Here is a 26,926-nt window from a genome sequence, read left to right on the forward strand (position 1 = left end):
CTAATGATTTTTTTATTCCTTGCTTTGTGGCTACAATTCGTTCCTCGTTAGAATCTATGTCCTCCAAAATCTGTAAACCTTTCTTTTATGATTGTTCTTACTGTGGATTCCTGTAGATCAAACTTCTTTGCTAGCTCACAAATTTTCATTCCGCCTTCAAAATCTTTAATAATGTTGAATTTTGTTTCCAAAGTCAATGTTTTTCTTTTCTTGCTAGTAGTAGAAGAATCGGACTTGCTTCTTTTGGATGACATTATTATTTTTTATGTGATAAAATTTTTATCAAGAGCATAACATTAAACAATCGCAAGGTTTGTAGACTATAAAAATCGTGTATGAATGGAGACAGCGTGAAACACATCAGTGCTTGTTCACAGCATGTGCGACACTGGCGAATGCGGCCGGTGCCTGAAAGATATGACTAGTGGTGAGGCATGAAGTAGGAAGGAAATGGAAGAGGTAAAGTGCTTTTGTGTGATAGCAGACAAATACTTGAAGATTTAGAAACCAGATTGCTAAATGTACAAAGATGTCAGAGTGGATTATGGCAATGAGGATGATGATATCGCATATAAATGGAAAAAAGATTTGTTCCATTGTATAAGGCCCAGATCAGACCACTTATTTACTCAGTTTCCAAGACAATGACATTATATAAGGGGTACTCCTGAAGAAAAAATAAGCAAAATAGCCATAAAAATTAATACTGGAAAGGTTCCAGAGATAGGTGACAAGGGTGTATCAGTCTATGGAATATTGTATATGGAGATGGATTGAGGGACTGCAAGTTTCATAGAGTAGTTTGAATATGAGAAGAAGAAATTATGAAGACATTAGTTGGTAAGTATTGTTTACAGATTAATGGGGAAGAGATTTTTCATAGATTGGAAGTTCATATTGTATGCTATCTGTGCATACTCTATAAAGAAAGTGTGAATAGGAGAGTGAGATAGTTTTTGCACAGTCTGTGAGTAGAATATATTGCTACAGAGTGTAGTGAATATGGAAACAACAAATGCCTGTAAGGCACTATTTGATGAGCTTTGTGTATGAGGGTCAAATCCTACCATAACGAGCCTCTTACTTCATGGAGTTCTTGGGATGAAAATAAGTGACGTGAGCAATAACATAATTGGTTTTGATGATGACCTTTGATTGGAGAGACCTGGATTTGAATCCTATCTGGGATGTGAAGAACCTTTATCAAAGCTTTTCAACTGAAGGTGAGTTATGTAATCTCATGTTAGAGGTAAAAGGGAAACCTGGAATTTTTAATCCCGCTAAACAGGCAAACCAGCCAGAAGAACATGATTTTTTAATGACAGTTGTAGCATAATAAAGTTAATTACACACACATATTCAAAAGAATAAATAATAATTTCATTTCATTTTGGTAAATTATGGAGCGTACAACTGTGTCTCCATAATTTACTGAAATGAATGCTGATTACCGTGTAACATTAAAGGAAAGAATAATTAAATTTATTTAATTTAAATAGGATAAAAATATTAATTACATAGGATTAACATTCTTTGTTCTAGCTTCATCTTGTTATTATGCTCATGCACTGACGATGACCAATTAGTTTCTGGTAAAAATATTTGCAGTAATACAAATTATTATTTATTTCTGTGAATAAGTGCCTAATTAAGTAAAACACATGAAACTGATAGATGGAATATGCTATGTAGATTAACTGACTTATCCCAGCATTGATTAGGTTTCAAACAAGCCAAGTTATCAATTGGCCTTGATATGCCATTAAGCCAATCATTCAAGGGAAAATGGGATATTTGATGTGCTTTAGAACTTCAGCAAGGACATGCTTCAGATATGACATGGACTGAATCTTAAGTCAAAACCAACTAGCATATCATCTAGAGGCTACTAGTATCTTAAATCGATGAGTCTTTAAAGAACTAAATTATTGCACTCATGGTAGGTTTGTAAGAATTATCTATGCCACAAAGCAGAAATATGTAATGAAATTCATGATAATAAAATGGTTATTTTTGACCACGAGAACTATAGGAGAGAATGACTACTACATGAATACCTTGTATAGCGCGGTTTTGAACAACGCGGTTTTTATTATTACACTTATCATTATTACACTAACATTGTGAACACCGACCGGCGACTCCCAGGTGTTGCAAGTGACAGTCGAGAGCCACATTTATACAGTAGTTATTTGATTGACTCTCACATAGACATGTTCTTTCCCCACGGCATTTTATTATTTATGTTAATATTAGTATTTAATATTTTTTTATTATTTAAGTATGAGTGAAAAGAGACAAAACAAAGAAGTCACTGTTAGAGTAACAAAAAAACGCAAGTGGTTGACATTAGAGAAGAAACTTGAAGTTATAAAATGTCACGAGAATGGTGCTTCATTTGCTAAAATAGCACGTGAGAATTCAATGAATGAGTCAACTGTATGAACAATTTAGAGCAACTGTATGAACAATTCAGAGCAAAGAAAAGATTAAACAACATGGAATGAGCACCGCTTTTTATATGTCAAAAGTGATCACGAGAAATCGATCTTCTACAATGGAAAATATGGAACGCCTTCTAATGATCTGGATTGAAGATTGTAATCAGAAAAAGATTCCTTTGAGTCAAATGATAATCCAGGCAAAAGCAACAAGTCTATATGACAAAATAAAAGAAAATGAAAGGCAAAACGAAGGAGGTACAACCAGTGAAACTTTTATAGCAAATCGCGGGCGGTTCTACAATTTCAAATAGCGAATGGGACTCCATAGCGCAAGTGCTGACACTAAAACTGCAGAATTATTTCCCGATGAATTGAAGGAGCTTATTGAGAAGGAAGGCTACGTAGATGATCAAATGTTTAACGCTGACGAGACTGGCTTGTTCTAGAAAATAATGCCATTGCGCCCATTTCTAGCAGAGAAGAAAAAAACATAAGCTGGGTATAAAGTGTCAAAAGACCGATTGACACTTTTACTAGGAGATAATGCATCAGGTGATTTAAAATTGAAGCCACTGTTAGTGTACAGAGCGGAAAACCCAAGAGCTCTTAAGGGCTTTACAAAGAACATTTACCTGTTCATTGCTGTTCGAATAAAAAAGCGTGGGTGACTCATTCAATTTTCGAAGACTAGTTTAAAACTTGTTTTTGCCCTGAAGTTAAAAGCTATTGTAAAAAGAATGATATTCCTTTCAAAATTTTGCTTTTATTAGACAATGCAGGCCATCCAACTCTATTGACTGACTTGATGAAAATGTCAAGATTCATTTTTCCCTCCAAACACAACATCAATTCTGCAGCCGGATCAAGGCATTATCTCCACTTTCAAGGCTTACTATTTAAGACGAACTTTTGCTCAAGCTATTAAAGCTGCAGCAGAAGAATATTCTTGGACTTTGAGTGAATTTTGGAAGAAATTTAACGTAAGATGCCATTCAAAATATTTATGAATCTTGGCAAGAGGTGACTCAAAGCAACATGAGAGCCATATGGCATAATATCTTGCCACATTGTTCAAAAGACTTTGTTGCCTTTGCAACACAGAAAGAGGAAATCTCAACAGAAATTGTGCAGATGGGCAAAGATCTTGGTTTTACAAGTTTAAATTGTAACAATGTGAACGAATGTATTGATTCTCATTAAAATGATCTGGATGAGGAAACCCTTTTGGAGTTGGAACAACAACAAGCCTATGAAGCAGAAGACGAAGATGACCCCACTGATGTCATGGTTGAAGGATTTTCCTTTGCTGACCTTTCAACTTTTGTGAGAAAAATCGACGAAGCTTCCGACTTTCTCATAAATGCCGACCCAAATTTGGAAAGAAGCATCAAAGTGAGACAAAGTCTCAATAATTCCATCAAACGCTACAGAGATCTAGTACTTGAAGAGACAAAGAAGACAAGGAAGGTTCAACTAACAGCTAAAATTGAAGCAATATTTGTTTTGTTTTCTACAACTTTTATATCAATTTAAAAAGATTACTTAAATTAAGGGGATATTAAATCCTGCATAGTTTTAAAACCGAATAAGAAACTCAAAGATCGGAATCAGAGAGTTTCTTGCCGATTATAGTAAACTATAAAGTATCGGCGACACTAGCGTTAGCCAATGCAAGTGATCCTAGTACGTAGTACAATACCGGGCAACTATGCGGGATTTAATATCCCCTTAATTTAAGTAATGTTTTCATTGCCGAAATGAAGCTTATTAGCTCTTTATACTTAAGTAATTTAAAAAGATTTTATTTGTTATTTAGTTAATAAAAATAACAATTTTTTTTCATTTTAAAAATTTTTATTATCCTAAGTTTTTGTAATAAACAAATTAAATTTAAAACTTTTATAAATAGACCTCGAACAACGTGGTTTTGCATAGCGCTGATGCTTCTTGGAACCAATTAACCATGCTATACAAGGTATTCCTGTATTTGGGTTTTTTTGGTCAAATATATTTATCTTAAACTAAGTTATGCCAACTAGTTTCGCCAACTGTGGCTGTTGGCTTCATCAGGGTTAAAATTATATAAATGTAAGAAAACTTAAACGCTAAAAAAACTGTTTGCACTGAAACCATAAATGGACTGAAAACAATTGCATTTTTATAAAAGCAGAAGAACACATATAGCATGTGTATGATCTACTAGTTATTATGTAGGAATGTTCTGTAGTTGGCAGCAAAATTTAATTTTGGCTTGTTGAAAGATCTAATGAGGGTCTTCCAGATCTCGGGCAGAATTAATCCTCGGTTTCTATTTAGGTTTTCTTCTGAACGGAGAACTGTTGTGGCTTCTTTTATCATTCGGTAGCAGAAATCCTCCTCTAAGTAGGGCATGGAGCTTTTATCCCATTCTATAACATGGTTAGTCCTAGCAAAATGAAAGGCTAACCCCGATTTGTCTTCTCTATTATTATTGACGTCTTCTATGTGTTCCTTTTTTCTGATTTCAAAACTTCTTGAAGTCTGGCCAATATAGTTTAAGCTGCACGAGCAAGGTATGTTGTAAACTCTGGCATATTTGAAAAAAGGATGACTATCTTTTGGAGATCTTAAGAATTGATGAATGGTCTGTGAAGGTTTAAAAGCTACTCGTATTCAATGCAGCTTGAGGAGTTTAGCAATCTTATTAGAAACTGTCCCTGTAAACGGAATCACAATAGTAGAATTGTAATGTATATCTTCCAGTCTTTTTTGTGGGGGGTCACAGAAAAGAATCTTGTGGATCAATTTTCTAGGATAACCATTCTTTGTAAGATTATTTGATATCAGGGATAGTTCATCTTGGAGGTCTTTATCATCAGTTGTAATGAGAGAGGCTCTATTTTTTAGCATGTGTACAATGCTAAGTTTCTGAGAAATATGGTGTGAAGTGCAAGTATCTACCTGTATTGGTAGGTTTGCGATAAACTGTAAGGCTGATGCGTCCATTTATTTGTTTTTTAATTAAAATGTCCAGAAATGGTAATTGGTTATCTTTCTCCAGTTCTAGAGTGAATTTAATTTTGTGATGTAAAGAGTTGATCTTGCTTAGGAAATTGAACAAATCCTTTTCCGTATTTTTCCAAACAATAAAAATATCATCAACGTATCTCCACCAAACTGTGGGTTTAGGGTCCAGTTGAGATAAAATTTTATTTTCAAATTTCTCCATAAAGAGATCAGCACAAGGTGGTGAAAGAGGGCTTCCCATTGCAAGGCCTGTTACAATAATAGAATTGTAAAAATTCTATTAAATTTATTAAAAATAGAGCTTCTCCCATTACAACTGATGATAGACCTTCAAGATGAACTATCCCTGATATCAAATAATCTTACAAAGAATGGTTATCCTAGGAAATTGATCCACAAGATTCTTTTCTGTGACCCCCCAACACAAAGACGACCGGAAGATATACATTACAATTCTACTATTGTGATTCCGTTTACAGGGACAGTTTCTAATAAGATTGCTAAATTCCTCAAGCCACATGGAGTATGAGTAGCTTTTAAACCTTCACAGACCATTCTTAAAATCTCCAAAAGATAGTCATCCTTTTTTCAAATATGCCGGAGTTTACAACATACCTTGCTCATGCAGCAAGAAAAAAGGAACACATAGGAGACGTCAATAATAATAGAGAAGACAAATCGGGGTTAGCCTTTCATTTTGCTAGGACTAACCATGTTATAGAATGGGATAAAAGCTCTATACCCTACTTAGAGGAGGATTTCCGCTCCCGAATGATAAAAGAAGCCACAACAGTTCTCTGTTCAGAAGAAAACCTAAATAGAAATCAAGGATTAATTCTGCCCGAGATCTGGAAGAACCTCATTAGATCTTTCAACATGCCAGAATTAAATTTTGCTGCCAACTACAGAACGTTCCTACATAATAACTAGTAGATCATACACGTGCTATACGTGTGATGTATGCGTTCGTCTGCTTTTATAAAAATGCTATTGTATTCGGTCTGTTTATGGTTTCAGTGCAAACAGTTTTTTTTTTTTTAGCGTTTAAGTGTTCTTACATTTATATAATTTTAACTCTGATGAAGCCAACAGCCACAGTTGGCAAAACTAGTTGGTATAACGTAGTTTAAAATAAATATATTTGACCAAAAAAACCAAATAGTAGTCATTCTCTCCTATGTAATGAAATTATTAAAATGTACAGCCTTCCTCTTCATCTCATCATTGCCTATTCTGGCCTCACTGGTCTTTTCATTTTGCAGCTCATTTTCCTTTCTTTCCCTTGGGTTTGTATTTATCCACATCTTTTGGTAGCCAATATCTTTCCATTTGATATAAATGCTCTTTTCATTTCTCTCTATATTTCATGATCTTTTCATTTAAGTTGTAAATACTCAGCTCTGTTCTAACATCTTTTAAATGGTCTAATTTTATTCACGGTTTAATTGTCTTAAAAATCTCATTTCTGCTTCCTATTTTATTTTGATCTTTCCTTTTAATACTCCATATTTCTAAATCACATAATAGTTATATTTTTTTATTCAGTATCCTTTTAATTGTTTCCTCAGATTTTAATTTATTTTTTCATCTCTATCTTTGTCTTTCAGATATGTCATTATGCAACCCAAATAATTAAGCTGTGCCTTTTATTTTCTATGCTATTTTTGATCTAATATAATCTCAACCTTTAAATGCCATGTTCGTTTTCTTTTATGAAATCTTTAATTTGTATTGTTAGCTTATTTTATTTAATTCATAAACTGATTTTTAAAAGTCATCTTCATTTTGTTGTAATATAATCTGATTATTTGCATTCAGCATTTATTGATGCTCTTTCTGTTAACTGAGCACTTTGTTTTATTGTTCGTTTTCCATAATTTTATAATTAGATCAATATATATTGAATAGAGTTGGAGATAAACTATATCCCTATCCTACACCTTGATTAATTTCAATTGCTTCTTTTAATTTATTACTTATTTGTGACATTATTTTTGTTCTTTATATAAACTTCATATAGAGCTCCATAGCTTGGTCGGTATAGATGAAGCCCTTTGGTCGGAAAGACCTGGGTTCGATTCCCGTCAATGATGTGAGGAACCTTTATCTGGTCTCTTTCGACTAAAGGTGAGTTAGCTGGTCTCATAAGGAGGTAGAGGGTTTTTTCTCCATTCATATCTTTATCATATTTGCATACCATAGCTGAACTTTCACACACATTTTTCCCATTCTTCCCTTGATGATCTAGTTTCCCTGGTTCTTTCTGCATTAGGTCTCATCCCAGTAAGTAATTTTTCCAGGCTCCTGATGCCAAATGAATTCAAGTGCAGATCAGCCCTTGACAAATCCCTGCTGCTCTCTCGAAAGATTTCCATCCTCATCAATCCAGGTTTGTATTCAGTCACTAACCAGCCTCTCTAGCATCTTTATCTCTAGATCAATATATATTTCCAGACCTCTATTGAACAACCAAGTCAAGTTCCTGCCAGCTCATTTGCACATTCCTCTGGTGATATCCCATCCAGTTCCACAGCCTTATTAACAGCAAAGTTACTCAGTGTTCTAGACAATTCTATTCTTGAACTGTCTGTCTTCTAACCTCCTTCCTGTTGAAAATCAACACCACTCTTAACTCTGCTACATGAAATACACTAAGAAAATACTCTGAACATTTCCACTATATCCTCAGTAAATGAAACTCATTTACTGAGTTTCATTTACTGAGGGGTCTTCAACTCATGGCCCGTGGGCCACCTGTGGCCCACAGAGCTCTTTGCCTTGGCCTGCCAGCCATTTTGAAAAAATAATTACTTAACATTAAAACGCGATTAAATAAAAAATTATTTCAATGAAGTCCATGGGCCACTAAGCTATACTGCGGTATTTAGAATTGTAAGATGCTTTCCAGATTCACAAGGAATGCTGTGCATTTGATACTTTACATAAAATCCTATAAAAATAAATATTAAATAGACATGCTTCTTCAGCCATCTACCAGTGGCAAGTGGTACTTAAGTACTAGTACTAATGTCGCAAGTAGATGGCAGAAGCAGTTCGTTCGAGTACGCTGTCTAGTGCCTTCCAGATACATCTTGAAGGTTCTCGATACTTTGTTATTTTCATACAAATAGAAGAGGATCCCATCCTCAGTCAGTCAGTCAGTCATGAACAGTGTGATATTTGTGTATAGGCACACGCAGGCTCGTCGTATCAGCCATAGCTTATTGTGGTTTTATATTGCCAGACTTTTTTCATTAGTGTGAGACATATTCAGTGAATAATAACTGTTACACGGCCATTTTGGATCATTTTTTGGGTTCACCTTCCATCACTATGGCGTCTACAAGTAAAAAGCGTAAATCAAGTGATTTTTGTCGGGTTTTTAATGAAAAGTGGACCAATTTGTACTTTTTTGTGCAATCGATGATAAGCCAGTGTGTTAATTTGTCGTAAGTCAGTGTCAGTATCAAAAGAATACAATATTAAAAAACACTATCAGACAAAGCATGCATCCAATTTCGATCACCTTCAAGGGTGGCGTTGTGTGAACAAAGTGAACCGTCTCCAAATTGATTTAAAATTCCAGCAGGGTACGTTTAAAAGGCAGAGGGAAGAGAGCGAAGTGTGCGTCAAAGTAAGTTATGTAATAGCTGAAAAAATTGCTAAATATCAAAAGCCTTCTTGGACGGTGAGTTTGTGAGAGTGTCTCATCGCTGCTGGGGATATTCCGTGTCCAAATAATAAGAAAGTGTTTAGAAAACCGAGTTTGTCTGGGGTAACTGTAGCACGATGTTTTGAAGAACTTGCCAGTGACATTGAAGGAACTTTAAAAAAACGGTCATCTGGATTTACATCATATTCACTTGCTTTAGATGAGAGCACAGATGTGAGGAATACAGCACAACTGGCTATCTTTGTCCGTGGCATTGATCAACAATTCAATGTGACAGAAGAACTGCTGCTACTGCTCATACGTATGAAGGGAATGACAAAAGGCACTGGTATTCTTGAAGCCACCAAAAAAACATTCCAGTGTTTCAACCTCAGCTTAACCAACCTCGAGGGTGTGGTAACTGATGGTGCCCCTGCTATGGTGGGAAAGAACGAAGGGTTTGTTGCTCTGCTACAGAAAGTACCAGAACTAGAAGGAAAAGATTTTGTCCATTACCACTGATTAATCCACCAGGAGAATTTTTGCACGATTTGAGAATGTCATGAAAGTTATTGTGATTGTCGTGAACATTATTAGAGCAAGAGGATTGAATCATCATCAATCATCATTTGACCCAAGAGTGCGAAGCGGATCACGGTGATGTGGTTTATTATAGTGATGTGCGTTGGTTGAGCAGAGAGAAGGTTCTTAAAAGAGTCTTTGACTTAAGGAGCGAAATACAACAGTTCATGCATACCAAGAGGATCTGATTACAGAATTTAACGATCCAAAGTGGATGACAGACTTTGCCTTTGTGACCGACATCTCATTGCATATGAATGACCTAAATATGCAGTTACAATCCAAATATCAACTGGTGCACACTCTGTTTATCACATCAAAGCTTTTGTAGCCAAGCTCAACTTTGGGAGGCACAACTCGCAAAAAAAGACTTAACTCGTTTTCAGCTTCTCGCTGAGTCCAACTGTTCGTCTCTTGATGAATACTCTACAAAATGCGTGGCGCTAGCGTCGCCGTAGCACGTGGCGGTGAATTTGAGCTGTGCAGAAGAAAGTGATTTTTAATCGGTGAATAGTCCGTTTTTTTCCCGTTTTTATACGTTTTTGAGTGCTGAATTGTTTCTCTGAATACGAGTGTACTTCAGTGGTTGTTTTTCGGAAGTTAGTTGCTGTCGCGATATAATATATGTTGGTACCGTCAGAATCGAACGCGTAACGGTGGAAGACAAAACGAAGCTAAGTTACTTTGTATTTAGTTATATTTCATTTTATTTAATTATATTAGTACTTAAATGTTCTGATGTTTGTACTTTTTTCCCCTCTTATTTATTAATTGAATAATTATTAAGGATTACGCTACTCGGCAGTAAGGAATGATGGTGGATTCAGCAGCAGTCGCAAGTGACGTAACGCCAAGTCCTCCGCCATTTAAGAACTCGATTATTAGCAATATCATAAGGGACTTTGTGGCATGCAGTACTTGCGGCATGTATGCTTCTAAGGAATTACATATGTGGTTTGTTAAAGAGAGTGGAGAGCGTATGTGCGCAAAATGCAGGCAGTTGGAGGAAATAACTACATTAGATATATCGATATCCGACTTTGTTGCTCCAGGAACGGAGAATGAATGTAGGAAGACGAGTAGTATGATAGGAGAGAATGAGAAAATAATGGTTGATAGTGTGGAAGGTGTGAGTGACTGTGGAAGTTTAGGAGATGGTTTTGTTTGGGAGAGTGAATTTAGATTAAGAGTGACTGACCTGCAGCGGGAGATAGATGAGTTGAAAGAGGAGGTGGAATGTCTAGTGAATGAGAGCAGAAGTATGAAAGATAAGATTAGGAGAATGGAAGAGATGAATGCAAGGCGAATCAGAGTAGGAGAGAGAGAGAATTTAAGGAGTATGAGTGAGAGGTATGGGGGTGCTAGAAGAGGAGAGATTGGAAACAGTAGAAGAGAAGGAATGAGAGAGAGGTATGGGAATGCTAGCAGACGAGAGGATGAAAACAGTAGGAGAGACGGAATGAGAGAGAGATATGGAAGTGCTAGAAGAGGAGAGAATGGAAACGGTAGGAGAGATGGAATGAGAGAGAGGTATGGGAATGCTAGAAGACGAGCGGATGGAAACAGTAGTAGGAGAGACAGAATGAGAGAGGGATATGGAAGTGCTAGAAGTGGAGAAAATGGAAACAGTAGGAGAGAGGGAATGAGAGAGATGTATGGGAGTGCTAGAAGAGGAGAGAATGGAAACAGTAGAAGAGAGAGGTATGGGAATGAAAGAAGAGGAGAGAATGGAAACAATAGGAGCGATGGAATGGTAAGAGGTATAATGTATGGTGACTCAATGATCCGTGGTGTTCAGGATAGGATGCGTGAGGAGTGTTTGCCAGGAGGAACAATAGAAAGGGTGGCTATGGCAATTAAGAGAAGTGAAAGGGTGGATGAGATGATTGTGATGGTAGGAACAAATGACTTGAGTGGTAATGTAAGTCGGGCAGCGAGAGATATGAGATTTTTGCTTGAGACTGTACGGAAGAAGACAGAGAGAGGAAAAATAGTGTGCGTGTTGCCTAGGTATGATAATGATGAGCTGAGCAGAAGAGCGGTGATATTGAATGGCATAATAGCGAGAATGTGTGACAAGAGAGGACTGGTATATGTGGATGCTTGGAGTGCGTTTGAGGAAAGAGAGGAGTTGTTTGCGAGAGACCGTTTGCATTTGAATGAGGAAGGACGTAAGCATCTGGAGAGATTGCTGTTCTGAACGAGTCAGTGTGTCCCAGGGAGGATGATAGCAGGGGTGGCCTCTTGTGGGAATGGATACTTGGGAGAAGGGAGACAATGTCAGGTAAGACTGAGCCCAGTGGAGTCTAGAAGGGATAATGCTGGGTATAGAAACAATGGCATTTATATGCTGTATACTAATGCCAGGAGTATCCGGAATAAGGGAGAGGAATTGGTGGCGCAGATAGCATCAGCCTGGCCAAAAATTATTGCGATCACTGAGACGTGGTTGACAGAAGGGGATATAAAAACAGGAATAGAAGTCACTGGGTATAGCATTTTTCGCCAGGATAGGAGGGGAAAGCGTGGTGGTGGGGTGCTGCTTATGATAAGTGATGACCTATGTCCTCTAAGAGTGGAGAATTTGGAAGGTAGTGAGACAAATGATTTTGAGAGCGTATGGTGTGAGGTAGAGGTAGGCAAGACAGGATATTTAGTGGGGTGTTGCTACAGACCCAGGAGCACAGAGGATGGGGACCAGGAGATGTTTAGACAGCTAAGTTTGGCAAGTGCAAGAAGAATGATTGTTATGGGAGATTTTAACTTCAGTAGTATAAATTGGAGAGAGGAAGATGCATGTAACAATAGGGGAATGGAATTTCTAGAATTCTTGAGGGACAAATGTCTTAGGCAACATGTAACAGAGGGAACAAGAGGTTCAAAAATTTTGGATTTGGTTATAGCATCAGAAGAGTTGATAATAACTGAGTTGACGTCTCTCCCACCAGTTGGAGAGAGTGACCATATGGTTTTGACTTGGAAAATGAATAGACATGCAGGAGTATCAAAGAGACGGGAACTTATGTGGAATTATAAGGCAGGTGATTATAATAGTCTTAGACGTCAACTTCGGGAAGTTTCATGGAGGGAGGAATTGGAAGGCCGGGATATCACCAGTGCGTGGGAAATTGTGAAAGAATATTTGTTATCAGCAATGGTAAGTTGTATACCACGAGTGAAGAAGAGGGCGCAATTTGGAGTAAAGTGGATGACAAACAATATTAAACAGGAATTGCATGCGAAAAAGAGGCTATGGAAGAGATATAAGGAGACAGGTGAAGAGATGCATGAGGAATATAAGACACAGGCCAGAAGAGTGACTCGTGTGGTAAGGAAAGCGAAACTGGAATATGAGAGGAGATTGGCCCTAAGATCCAAAGAAAATCCTAGGGAATTTTTTAGCTATGTGGCCAGTAGGAGGAGAAATGACTGTGGAAGAATGATATTGTGGGATAAAAATGGGAATAGAGTGACTGATGCAGAGGACATAGTGGAATTGTTCAATGAACACTTTATTGGAGTATTTCATCCTAGAAGAGTCAGTTTTAATGCTAGAGGGATAGGACTGGTACGAGGTCTGGAGGTACAGGAGGAGAGTGTGTTTCAGATACTGAGTACTCTGGATGTCAGTAAAGCTGTGGGACTGGATGGTATTTCGCCACGAGTTTTGAGAGAATGTTCTAGGGAATTGACAATACCTTTAACGTGGCTTTTCAATGAAAGTCTGGCTTTGGCAAAGGTGCCCAGGGAATGGAAGGAAGGTAAGATAGTGCCATTGCATAAGGGTGGTAACAGACTGGAAGTGTCTAATTATAGGCCAGTCTGTGTGTCATCAGTAGTTGTTAAGATCTTGGAGAAAGTAGTGAGGGACCGTGTACAGCATTGGGCAGATGAGGTAATGTTATCTGTGAGAATCAACATGGATTTGTGAAAGGACGCTCTTGTTTTAGCAATATGCTAGCCTTTTATAATAAAGTTACAAGAGCATTAGATGAGGGAAAGGCATATACTGCAATTTTCTTAGACTTGGCGAAGGCATTTGACAGGGTGCCACATGATAAGCTGATATTTAAGTTGCAGCACATGGGTCTGGATGTCAGATTGGTCAACTGGATTCAGGATTGGCTGTCTGATAGGTATCAGAGAGTTGTGTATGGTGGAGCAGTTTCCAGGAGGCAGAGGGTTACAAGTGGGGTCCCACAGGGCTCAGTACTAGGACCTATATTGTTTAACCTTTATATCAATGACATAGCCAGTGGATTGCAGGGGGATATTCAGTTGTTTGCGGATGATGCGAAGCTTGGAAGGATTATTAGTAATAGTGCAGATGTGGTAGCCCTGCAAGAGGATTTAAATAAGCTAGATAGATGGGCAAATGAATGGGGGTGTCAGTTTAATGCAGCAAAATGTAAGGTCTTGAGGTTTGGGAAACATCGATGGGATGCTGCATACTCTATGGGAGGAATTATACTGGAGGAAGTAGGGGAGACAAGAGATCTGGGGTTGATGATTGATAGAAACCTGAAGTTTAGGGGACATATTGCAAAGGTGGTGAAGGTAACACAGAGGATTGCTGCTATTATGAGAAGGACACTGACCTGCAGAGATAAGAGGGTTATCATTCCGTTGTATAAGTCTCTGATCAGACCACACTTGGACTATTGTTCTCAGATTTGGTCCCCAGGATTTGAAGGGGATAAATTAACCGTGGAAAGGATACAAAGACGGATGACAAAGATGGTTTCAGGACTGTACAAGGATAGTTATGAGCATCGGCTGAGAGAATGTGGACTGCAGAGTTTGGTGGATAGAAGAAGGAGAGGTGATATGATTGAGACTTTTAAACTGTTGAGAGGTGGTTACAGGGTTGACACTGGGGAGTTCTTTCGCTTGGTTGATCAGCGGGAAGGAGTGATGACAAGAGGCCATCCCTGGAAGTTACGAAAGGAAACTGTGAGCAAGAGGGTAAGGAGTGGTTTCTTTGTGTGGAGGGTGGTTGAGCCGTGGAATGCATTGCCTGATGGAGTGGTGGGAGCGAGAACGGTCAGTGGGTTTAAGGAGTGGTATGATAAACTTTGTGTTTCTCAGGGGGGGACTTCCCCTCGATGAGTCTTGACAGACTTTATGTCTTAGAAAGGACCTCCCTCGATGAGTCTTTTGACTCCTTGGAGGCCTGAATAATAATAATAATAATAATAATAAAAATTAGCCGTGTTGCGAAGTGAGTTCAAAGAGAGATTTTAGTGATTTTCGTAACCAGCATCTTCTTTAGATTTATTTTCAATGCCATTCAGTGTCAGTGCTGCCGAAATTCCAGGCTCAGTACAAATGGAGATGCTTGAACTCCAAAACAACTCTTCTTTGAGAGAAAAATTATTCAGCAATCCCTTGCTTACATTTTACAAAGACTACATTTCTGAGAACGCATTCCCTAATCTTCACTGGCATGCTTTGAAGATGTGTGCTTTGTTAGGAAGCACATACTTATATAAGCAGTTCTTCTCCAGAATGAAGCATGTGAAGTCCAAGACAAGAACTCAGATTACGGACCAACATCTCGAGAATACTCTGCACATAGCGACTTCCAACATTGATGCCAACATGGACAAGCTGGTCAAGGAAAAACATTGCCAAGTTGCCCATTCACATTGTAAAAAATGAATGTTTTCTTCATTAAATTATCTTTTTTCGAGTATCGATTGTATTTACTTATCATGAACCCGACTCCTACCTACGTGCTTAAAGCTGAGTTTGTTTATTTTTATAGGATTTTATGTAAAGTATCAAATGCACAGCATTCCTTGTGAATCTGGAAAGCATCTTACAATTCTAAATACTGCAGCATAGCTTAGTGGCCTGCAGGCTTCATTGAAATTTTTAATGCGGCCCACACTATCTGAAAGGTTGAAGATCCCTGATCTAAAGTGTTCCACATTCACTCTTTGTTCTACTAGCAGCATAACTATAGAATTCTCTTGGGTTTTGTTTTATTGCTTCAGCCAATTTTTTTCATATATGCCAATTTCTCTTTTTTTTTTAATGCACTCGTCACCTTTGTAGCTTGTATACCCTATATTCATCAGGCTATTGAGAATTTTAAGCTTGTACCTGTCTGGCCATTTCCCGTGACCACTCTCCCCAATTGGGGGCATGGTGGTGATATCTTTTGATATCACTGTATAAGATAATGATAATTAATACTTAAGGAATTGACAGCGTACAGTAGAAATATAAATCAAATCAACTTTAATATATACTTTCCAATATTTCGGCAACGTTACGTTGCCATCTTCATGGGAACTTAAGATAAAGACACGTGCACGCAAGTACTACATAACAGCAAATGAGAAACGAAGCAAGGAAGCTACCATTTTTCTAAAGAACACCTAATGTAGCCCCCTGTTGGGCTACATTAGGTGTTCTTTGCCTTTGGGCTGAAGTTCTTCTGATTTATGTTTCCCAAATTTGGGGCAGTCTCGTGCATCCAAATTTGTTGAGGTTTGGCATGTTCCTAAGGGCTGAGGCTATTTCCATGAATAGTCTTTCATATTTGAACTTGCTGCGGTGTATTACTGTGGATTTCTTCCACCTTATTCTGTGGCGAGTATCCAGAGCATGGTCTGCAAGCCCAGAGTGGCTGTACTGGTGAAATCGGATGTAGTCTTTGTGTTCTGAGATTCTGATATTTTCTGTCCTGCATGTTTGGCCAAAGTAGAACAATTTACAGCTGCAAGGGACCTGGTATACCAGGTAGGTCTAGGGGAAGTGGTTGGTCTTTAGTGGAGCAGATAAGGGATGCCAATTTTCTATGTGGTCTATAACAGGAGTTCGAGTCATGTTTTTTTAGGATTTTGTTGATTTTTTTTCTGAGGTGCCTCGGATGTAGGGAATGGTGATGGATTTGGAGTAATCTTTTTTGTGAATGGGGAGAGGTGAGTTGTGGATAACTGGTTTTAGTATTTTTTTTTTGGGGGGGGGGGTAGCCATTGGCTGAGAAAGTGTTGAGGATGTGATTTAGGTCAGTGGTTAGGGCTTGGTCATTTGAACAGATTAGTTTAGCCTTGTTGAATAGTGTCTTAATAACTCCATATTGTTGTGAGGGGGGGGGGAATCGTTGGTGAATGTATCTGCCTGTATGAGTGGGTTTCCTATAAACTGAGAAAACCAAGGTACTATCATGTTGGCAGGTGACTAATGTGTCCAGGAAGGGGAGACTATTGTTTTCCTCTTTTTCCTAGCCACACTAGTCACCCGCCAACATGATAGTACCTTAGTTTTCTCAGTTTATAGAAAACCCACCCATACATTCACCAACAATCCCACCACCCCCTCTCACAACAATATGGAGTTATTAAGACACTATTCAACAGGACTAAACTAATCTGTTCAAATGACCAAGCCCTAACCATTGAACTAAATCACATCCTTAACACTTTCTCAGCCAATGGTTACCCCCCCAAAAAAAAAAATCCAAAAAATACTAAAACCACTTATCCACAACCCACCTCCCCCCTTCACAAAAAAGATTACTCTAAATCCATCACCATTCCCTACACCCGAGGCACCTCGGAAAAAATCAACAAAATCCTAAAAAAAAAACATGACTTGACCTCTTGTTACAGACCATATAGAAAATTTGCATCCCTTATCCACTCCACTAAAGACCAACCACTTCCCCTAGATCTACCTGGTGTATACCAGGTCCCTTGCAGCCGTAAATTGTCCTACTTTGGCCAAACAGGCAGGACAGCAAATATCAGAATCTCAGAACACAAGAACTACTTCTGATTTCACCAGTACAGTCACTCTGGGCTTGCAGACCATGCTCTGGATACTCGCCACAGAATAAGGTGGAAGAAATCCACAGTAATACACCGCAGCAAGTTCAAATATGAAAGGCTATTCATGGAAATAGTCTCAGACCTTAGGAACATGCCAAACCTCAACAAATTTGGATGCATGAGACTGCCCCAAATTTGGGAAACATACATCTGAAGAACTTCAGCCCAAAGGCCAAGAACACCTAATATAGCCTGCCAGGGGGCACCATCAGGACTTTAGGAAAATGGTAGCTTCCTCGCTTCGTTTCTCATTTGCTGTTATGTAGTACTTGCATACATGTGTCTTTATCTTAAGTTCCCATGAAGATGACAACGTGATGTTGCCGAAATATTGGAAAGTATATATTAAAGTTGATTTGATTTATATTTCTACCGTATGCTGTCAATTCCTTAAATATTAATTATCATGTTTAACCAGCGTATAAGCCTTTCTACAAAAAATGTATAAAATGATATCAAATCTAATACTCAAGTTCCACATGTTACTTCAACTACCTGATGCATAAGATGATTGTTACTAAGTAGCTTAAACAATTCAATCTCTTTACTCACACACAACATTTCCCTCTTCCATTTAGTTCTTCCATAATTAAAGTCATCCATTATTATCACACTCCTTGTTCACAAGTGTCATCTGTGTGAACATTTCTGAATTATATATCCCTCTGCATTCCCTGGCCTATATCAACATTCCACTAATATCTAAAATTTGTGCTAACTTGAACCTCACACCAAATGGTGTCAAAGCCATTGTGATTGATTACTGCTGTTTTCAAGCTCCACATTGAGAGGACACAACTTTTCTGAAATCATCATTAATTCCCCATGATGATACTGACCTGTCATTAGTTCTGGGATAGTGGTAAAGATTTTAGAGAAGTTGAAAGTAATAAATTACACGATGTACAGATATTTCATGCTGAAACTAACAGTACATCATCAATGTGTAGAAACAGGCAATCAAAGGAACCGGAATACAAAGTACATACAGCACTCGGTGGTTTACCAATTAAAAAATGTTGCTGCATGCTAGAAATTAATATTAATAAATAATATTATTAAAAACTATTTTTGATGGTTACATAAGATAAGAATCTCCCAAACTTTTGGGAAGGAGACACAATCGTTCCGATTCAGATTTGGTTGATGTAAAAGGGTTTGCAACTTTCTATGAAAAGGCGTTCATAGTTAAACCTTCATCTATGGAAAAGACAAGCTTTATCCCACTGGGTATTGTGTTTAGTGTCAATACTATGTTCTGCCAGACCAGACTTTTGAGGTTTCATGTATTCGATATAATATTGATGTTCGTTAATTCTTTTTTTCCATAGAATGGCCTGTTTGTCCAAAGTATGTTAGATTATATTGATGCAGTATCTGGTGAACACCAGCTAATGATAGAGGTGCCAGTTTGTCTTTTGTTGATGGCACCAGATAAGAAATTTTGTCGATTGGAAAATATGTGGGAATGAGATAATGCTTCTTCAAAATTCTACTAATCCGTTCTGAGATGCCCGAAATATAAGGGATTGGAACCCTGCGGTCTGTTGAAGAATCCTGAGGTGTTGGAACATAGGAGTCAATTATCTGCTGGATTTGATTAGGGTTGTAACCATTAAATTCCATTAACATTTTGATAGTGAGAAGTTCTTGTTGTAAACTTAATGGAGAGGAGCACACTCTTGTGCTCTATTAATTAAAGACTTGATAACACCAATTTTTTGAGAGGTATGATGAGCAGACTTTTGATGAATATTTCTGCCAGTAAAGGTAGGTTTTCGATAAATACTGTTTGATAAATTACCAAGGCTGTGCATGTAAGATGGATGTCCAAGAATGGTAAACTCCCAGCCTTTTCTTTTTTCATGGTGAACTGAATGCATGGGTGAAGGCTATTGATCTGTTGTAAGAAACTGGTAAGTTCATTTTCAGAATGAGGCCAAATAGCAAAGACATCATCAACATAATGAAACCAAAGAGAGGGTTGGGGATGAAATGGATAAGAACAAGGTATCTTCCAGATGGCTCAAAAAATAGTTTGCCAAAGGTGGAGACAGAGGCCTACCCATGGCAATACCTTAAACTTGTTTATAGATCTTGTTTTTCCAGCTGAAATATCCTGATTGTAGAACAAATTCAAAATTCTTTGCAATATCTCGAGGGTAATCATCATATAATAAATTAACAGTGTCAGATAATAGAATGTTGATAACAATGTCAAAGCTGACTAACAAATCCAACTCTTGTATTTGAATATCCTTTTGGATGTTCAAATACAAGAGTGATTTGTTGATCATTCATCAAGAATTCCACACATTTTCTCAAGAAAATGTGTGGAATTCTTGATGAATGATCTGTTCTGTTCATTATGGGCAGTTAATAAACGTGACAGAAATTGAGCAATTCTATAGGTGGGAGAGTCAATACAATTCACGATGGGTCTTACTGGATAACCTTCTTTATGAATTTTTGGGAGGCCATATAAACGAGGAGTTCTTCCAAAATGAGTGCACAACTTGTCCGCATCATTTTGATCCCAGCTAACAACTTCATCAAGCAGCTTATTTAATTGTTTAATTTGTGTTTTTTTCTAGGGTTATAATTAATTTCTTGATAGGTGGAGGTATCCCGTAAAAGGCCGTCTATTTTTCTCTCATAGTCAGCCTTATCCATTACCACTACCTCTTTTCCTTTATCTGCTTTCAAAACAGATATATTGCTATTTTTTCTTAATAAAAATAGTTCACAGGTTTCAGCACTAAATAAATTACATGGAAGTAATTTGCTTTTAAAAAGTGAAGCAGCAACTTCAAAGCATAGTTTATTAGCATCTTTGCTGGAAAGTCCCGACAGAGTGAAATTGGTAAGAAGTCACATATCAATCCATACAGAATGGATTGATAGACAAGCTATATTTTGCAAAGATGTCATATTTAGCAATTTGCACATATTTTATAATAATGTTATGGCTGAGTTGGATAAAAGGAATGGATATGCTATGATGCTGTTGGATTTTGCTAAGGTATTTGATAGGATACCACATGAAAGGCTGTTGTATAAACTGGAGAATATGGGATTGGAATATAAACACTTAACTTGGATATGTAGGTTGCTGATGAATATGTATCAAAAGTGATATACAGTTGGTGTGAATCTTCCAGATTTAAGATGACCAATAGTGTATCCCAGTGATCAGTTCTTTGACCATTGTTGTTCAGTCTGTACATTAATGATATTGGGAAGGACTTGACAAGAGATGTTCAATTATTTGCTGTGAATGAGTTTAAAAGAGGGTATGAAGGCTAGTATGGGTGATCTGTTGTCTCCATTAAGGAGTTCTTGACTTAATGGTGGTCTCCAATAATAATAATAATATTGGCAACTACTAACCGTAAAATTTTAAGTTTAGCTATGTTGAGTTTATTAAATTATTTGTACATTTCAATCAACATGTTTAGGTCATTCTTTTAGAAGTTCTTTTTCATATACAATTCAGCAGATTTTTTTGTGTGTTGTTTAATATGAGAACAAAATAGTTTGTATTTAAAGATTAAAATATCTTTGTCAGACTTATTTTAATTTTTGGATTGTTCTGTTTAAATTTGTTCATAGGTCCAGAAGGTGCCAACCTGTTCATCTATCACCTTCCACAAGAGTTTACCGACACCGATTTAGCTCAGACATTTTTACCATTTGGCAATGTTATATCAGCAAAAGTGTTTATTGACAAACAAACAAACTTGAGCAAGTGCTTTGGTATGTAAATGCTCTGAATTTGGCACTGCAGTTGAATTATACCATCTTTAGTCATTATTTAAAATTCATACTTTGATTTACATTCATCATGTTTAATCCTATTTTATTAAACTTGCACATTTTATGACTTCTTTTTTTTAAAATAAACTACATAATAATATGGTAAGTAAAGATATGATGAATTGATTTTTTTTTTTCATGGATGGTAGCAAATACCTGAAATATTGTCAGAGAACATGGTCAAATGCAATGAATTTAGGTGTTTTGGGGTGAGCTTGATGCAACAATTTGTCAATTCTTTGAAATTATAATTACAGTATTAATTATTTGCTCGAGTGAAATGTATGAATAAAACATGATATATGAAATGAGTTCTGATATTTCAATTTATATCCAATTTGGTTTCATGAATTACTGAAAACAAAAATGCTAAGAAGATTAGAAGTCAGAGAGAGATTGTTTATGGAATCAGTCAGCTGCAGCTTTAAAACATTCTCGAAATCTCAACAAGTATCATTTTACCAAAAATATGGGAGACAGTTATTTAAGATCAAATTAATACTTGTTTTTTTTCTCTCTCTCTCTCTCTCTCTCTCTCTTTATCCAACAATAGATGGTGCCAGTTAGGACTTTAGTTCCTTGTGTTGTCCTTTACAATTTTTTTAAACTGATTCCACTGTTAATCAAATTGTTGCTGTTTATTTACTGTGACAAATGGTTTTTGTGCTCTGAAGATGAATATAATACCTGCAAAATATCAGCAAATAAATTAAATAAATATTATTTTCTTATTACTCTGTGTTATGAATTAATACCATTAAATAATTTGACTTGTCCATGTTTTTTTCTCAACGGATTGTCCTTCTCCCTTCCACTCTCAGCCTAATATCCTACAATGGTGCCAATTGGAGTGACCTTTGGGATTTTTGTGCCTCTTTTCCAGAATCTGATTATTGTTTTCACTCTCTTCATCTATGCACTAATGGTGATCTAATAATAAAATTATTTTGCTGGAATGAGTGAGTGCCTTTATTTCCCATTCCACTCAAAATCCCTAACCCTTATCCAAACCTTGTTTTTCCAACAAATGTGTCAAAGCATTCCAGGCTAAAATTGCAGCATACACTCAATGACTGAAGCTAAAAACCCAAGCATTTTATCAGCTTATGCTACATCCAATAACATATAAAATTCAGCAGACCTAAAAGAGATTTTATAAGGGTTAAATATACTAAGCTTTTCTGCTGCTCAAATGGGAGTCCATCCTTCTGGTCTCTTGTCAAAACTTGAGCGAAACCTCTGCCCTGCTATGTTTTCGCCTCTCTCATCCTAATGGAATAATGGCAACATCTCTTAAAGATAAGGCAAATTTTTTGGCATCAGTCCTCTCCTCCAATGCCTTTAGACAACCAAGGCATATCTCCCTCTATTATTCCACAAACCACCTTCAGTATGCCTCCTCTGATCTGTCATGAGAAAAAAATCTCAGTAGTTCTTAATAGTCTTCCAGCCCATATGGAATCCCTTCAGTTTTACTAAGGGCTTCGGATCACAAATAACACTCATCCTGTATCACCTCTACACTCTGTCCTATTCATGTGGCATCTATTTAACAGCACAGAAACAACTTTTTATCTAGCCTGTTCCTAAAAAGAGAGATGAAAGTTAGCAATCAAATTCTCATTTCCCTCACCCCAACTCTCTTAAAAGTGATAGAAAATAATCAACAACCAGTTTCTTCACTACTTAGAGACCCATTGGTTAATTATTAATCACCAATTAACTGTAGTAAGTTATATGAATCAAAACTAGATTTAGATAGCGTTGGGAAACTGATTGAAGAATTGAAGCTGATATCACCACCAGTTAATGAGTATGATATAAACATTTTAAGAGGAGAGTAGAAAAAGCAACAGGATGATTAAAATACAACAAGAGTCCTGGTAATGATAACATCACTGGAGAAATTATTAAATATGGTGGCAAAAGTAAGGTTATGGAAATGCACCAACTATGTAATATGGTATGGAAAGAAAAGAAAATGCCAGAGGAGTGGGTGAAATAGATATTAGTGATATTATACAAGAAAGGAAATAAGCTAGAATGTAAAAATTATAGAACAATTGCTTTGACGAGTCACCTTGGTAAGGTGGTGATGATGATATTGACAGAAAGATTGAGAAACAATTGGAAGCATACCTTGCAAATGAGCAAGCAGGAATTAGGACAGAGTGAAGCACGATTCAGCAGATTTTGACAATGCAGTTAATAGCAGAGAAAGCTAGAGAAAAAAAACAAAAACATATATACCTGCTTTATTGATTTTCAGAAGGCATTTGACAGTATCGACCAGAAAGTGACTTTGAATCCTATGGAATTGATAGAAAACTAATAGCTATCATTCATTTTACCTAAAGAAAGGAAACTAATAGCTATATTAAGAGATGTTTACAAGAATGCAGTTGCAGCAGTTATAATGATGATTTGGGGAAATGGTTTAGAACAAGCAGAGGTACTAGACAGGGGGACTCAATATAGCCAAGCATTTTCATTGCACATTTAGAAAGAGCAGGGGATAAAATGAAGGAAGATGCAAAATGAATATCAGTACATGGGATGACAATTAACAATCTGAGATTTGCAGATGACATTGTTATTATTGAAGAAGACGAAAGAGAACTACAAAAAACATTGAAACTGTTAAATGAGGAAGGAAAGAGATTTGGACTTGTTATGAACATGGAAAAAACAAAAACTGGTATTTGGTGACAAGAAAATGAAACAAACGATACAAGTGGATGGAATTGATATAGAAAATGGTGGAAGTTTTTTTCCACTTGGTTAGACTATAAATTATATATTTAGTTTAATCCTTTATCCAAGTGTAAGCAAACAAAGTTTGCACCTTTGCCACGGGTTGCCCCAAGTCCTGAAGTATCTTCAGGACTTGGGGCAACCCGTGGCAAAGGTGGACTAAGTTCCTTAGTATCCCATATTACAAAGCACATCTTCTTGCAGACATGTATAATGCTATGCATTATGGGTAGGGTATTTTAAGGTAACGGCAAACCTGGCAGCCACCAGAGGCCCACTCTTTAGGGGGGGGGGCTATATTCTATTATTGTGAACTAAAATGAAATTACTAAAAAATGAATTAAGAAGCAGCATGACACAGTCACAATTAAACCACCTAAGTTTAATGAGCATTGAACATGAGATTTTGAAAAATACCATATTTTTCGATAGATAAACGTGCGTCATCTATACAAAAAAGTCTAAATTCATTAAAAATGAACATGCACAGTATACATTTGAAAGGTATGAGAGGTAAATCAAATGTAATAACAAAACTAAGGTAGAAGTATTACTTAATATTTATTGAACATTACACGATTCAAATCCAAAAAAATTCTCCGTCAGACTCAATATTGAAAGAATCGATTGTGTTAAAAATTTTATTTGGAATTTCTTCAGCTTCATAATCATTGTCACCGGACACCACCTGCATTTCCTTGTGCTTTAATGAAATCGTTTCTAACACAGTTTTCACTTACAGCTGCCAAACTTTCTACAATCCACGTAACTATATCTTTATATGACGTTCTTTTCATCTGCCCTGTTTTGTTATATTCATGGATGCCATTCACCATCCAGTCTTCCCACTTAGCCTGCAAATTGTCTTTAAATGGTTAATTTACTGCAAGATCAAGGGGTTGAAGCTTTTTTTATTAAACCACTTGGAATGACGGCCAATTTGGAAATCTTACTTAATATTGTTTTAACTTCTGCTGTCATGTATGTCCTACACGAATCCAACACTAACAAACATTTTTGGGTTGAAAAATGCCATTTTTCTCTTTCGCCACACATATTCTCCAACCAAAATTTCATAACCTTGGAATATATCCAACCTTTATCATTAGCAGTAACAATAATATCTTTGTTATCACAACCTTTTGGAACAGTCTTTCTTTTGAAAATAACCATTCGTGGCAGTTTGGAACCATCTGCAGTTACGTAGAGAATCACAGTAAAGTTAGACCTTTCGTGCCCTGTTGTAGCAACTGAAACCTCTTTTGCTCCCTTCAGATTCACAGTCCTAGAACTCGGCATGTCAAAACTTATGGGAACCTCATCCATATTCATCAACCCCACACAAGTTTTCTCTCAGAAACAAGCGAAATTTAGCTACTTTCGCTTCCCAGTCGCACACCAAATTTTGTCCAACACTAGTGGAGGAGTGCACACTTAAATTGCTTCTCTTCATAAATCCAAAAACCCAAGATGGGTAGGCCTTGAAATTCTTTATATTATCATTTTGACCAATTCTCTACTTTCTACTTTCTCCAACACTGAACAATCTACCAGTTTCACAATTCCCTTTTTCCTTTGCTACTTCTACCACTTCAAGCTTGAACTGTGCGGTGTAGGATTTTTTCTGAGAAGTACTTCTGTATTCCATGAGTAATTCAGATCTAATAACAATGCAACTAGTTACAAGAGAATGATAACTAGCAACTCGCGTGCTTTTAAAGAATTCCTTCATCCTCTGTCTGTACTTCCTAACTCTACCGCTAGTTGGTGCATGCACGTTATCTATACATCAAAAAGAGTGATGAAAATGTTGGGGATGCGCGTTATATATCAAAAAATATGGTATTAAGTTTGATGACCTAATACATGATTTTGCTACATCAAAATGTAGAAAATTCAGTTTATGTTAGTTTTGCTATGGGGAAGCGTGTGGGTGGGAAGGAGCGAATTGTTGTGTTATTTTTGTTTTGAATATCGCCTTCACATCCACCAATGGAATTACTTGGGACTTCAAAATCGAAGAGTATCTTATTATTATTAATGAACATTAGGAAATGTGATAGGGGGCCTTACATTGCTCTTCCTGCCGGGGGCCCAAGATGGTGTTGATTCGGCCCTGATTATGGGAAGGGTCACTACCCAGACCGGTTTCGACCTTTATTAAGGTCTCTTCAATGTGAGCCAGACCCAGAAGTGATATCATGGTTGAAGCAATGCAGAACTCATATTTCCATATGCCAGTTGCCAAAAGGTGTCACACCTTATTATTATGTAATAATGGCATATGGAAATATGAGTTCTGCATTGCTTCAACCTAGGTATCACCTCTGGCTCCCACTGAAGAGACCTCATTAAAACTCAAAACCGGTCTGGGTAGTGACCCTTCCCATAATGCATAGCATTATACATGTCTGCAAGGAGATGTGCTTTGCATTATGGGATACTAAGGAAAGTGATGAGAACTTAGTCCACCTTTGCCACGAGTTGCCCCAGTCCTGAAGATACTTCACGTGCAAACCTTGTTTGCTTGCACTTGGATAAAGGATTAAACTAAATATATAATTTATGATATAGAAAATATAGAACAGTTTACATATTTGGGAAGTAAAATGACATATGATTTGGACTGTAAAAAAGAAATAAAGATCAGGATTGCAAAGGGAAGAACAAATCTGAAGGCCATGGATAACATCTGGAAAAGTAAAATGATCAGCCTGCAAACAAAACTAAGAGTGCTGGAAACATACATCTTTAGCAGTATACTCTATTTATCTGAAATGGGGATAATAAATAAGGTATCAAAAAAAAGGATTTTGGTATTTGAAAAAACT

At 37.0% G+C, this 26,926-nt stretch overlaps 1 protein-coding gene across 10 annotated transcripts in view; it reads left to right on the forward strand.

The window, feature by feature from the left end:
- The window catches only part of LOC150097830 (CUGBP Elav-like family member 1-A), an 816,588-nt gene that overhangs the window by 673,365 nt on the left and 116,297 nt on the right, over positions 1-26,926 (forward strand). For 9 of the 10 annotated variants that reach the window (XR_016549571.1, XR_016549569.1, XR_016549568.1 and 6 more), the window contains 2 exons: positions 7,723-7,839; positions 21,138-21,281. Coding sequence is in view for 1 of the 10 variants with exons in the window: in XM_090406005.1 (XP_090262131.1) it covers positions 7,723-7,839; positions 21,138-21,281 (261 nt within the window). In the remaining 9 variants the exon portion in view is untranslated. The remainder of the gene's footprint in view (positions 1-7,722; positions 7,840-21,137; positions 21,282-26,926) is intronic. The other variant, XR_016549572.1, reaches the window with a different exon arrangement.

This window comes from Typopeltis vanoorti, chromosome 16 (genome assembly GCF_054136105.1).
Source record: "Typopeltis vanoorti isolate ZY-2024b chromosome 16, IOZ_Tvanoo_1.0, whole genome shotgun sequence".
Lineage (NCBI taxonomy): Eukaryota > Metazoa > Arthropoda > Arachnida > Uropygi > Thelyphonidae > Typopeltis > Typopeltis vanoorti.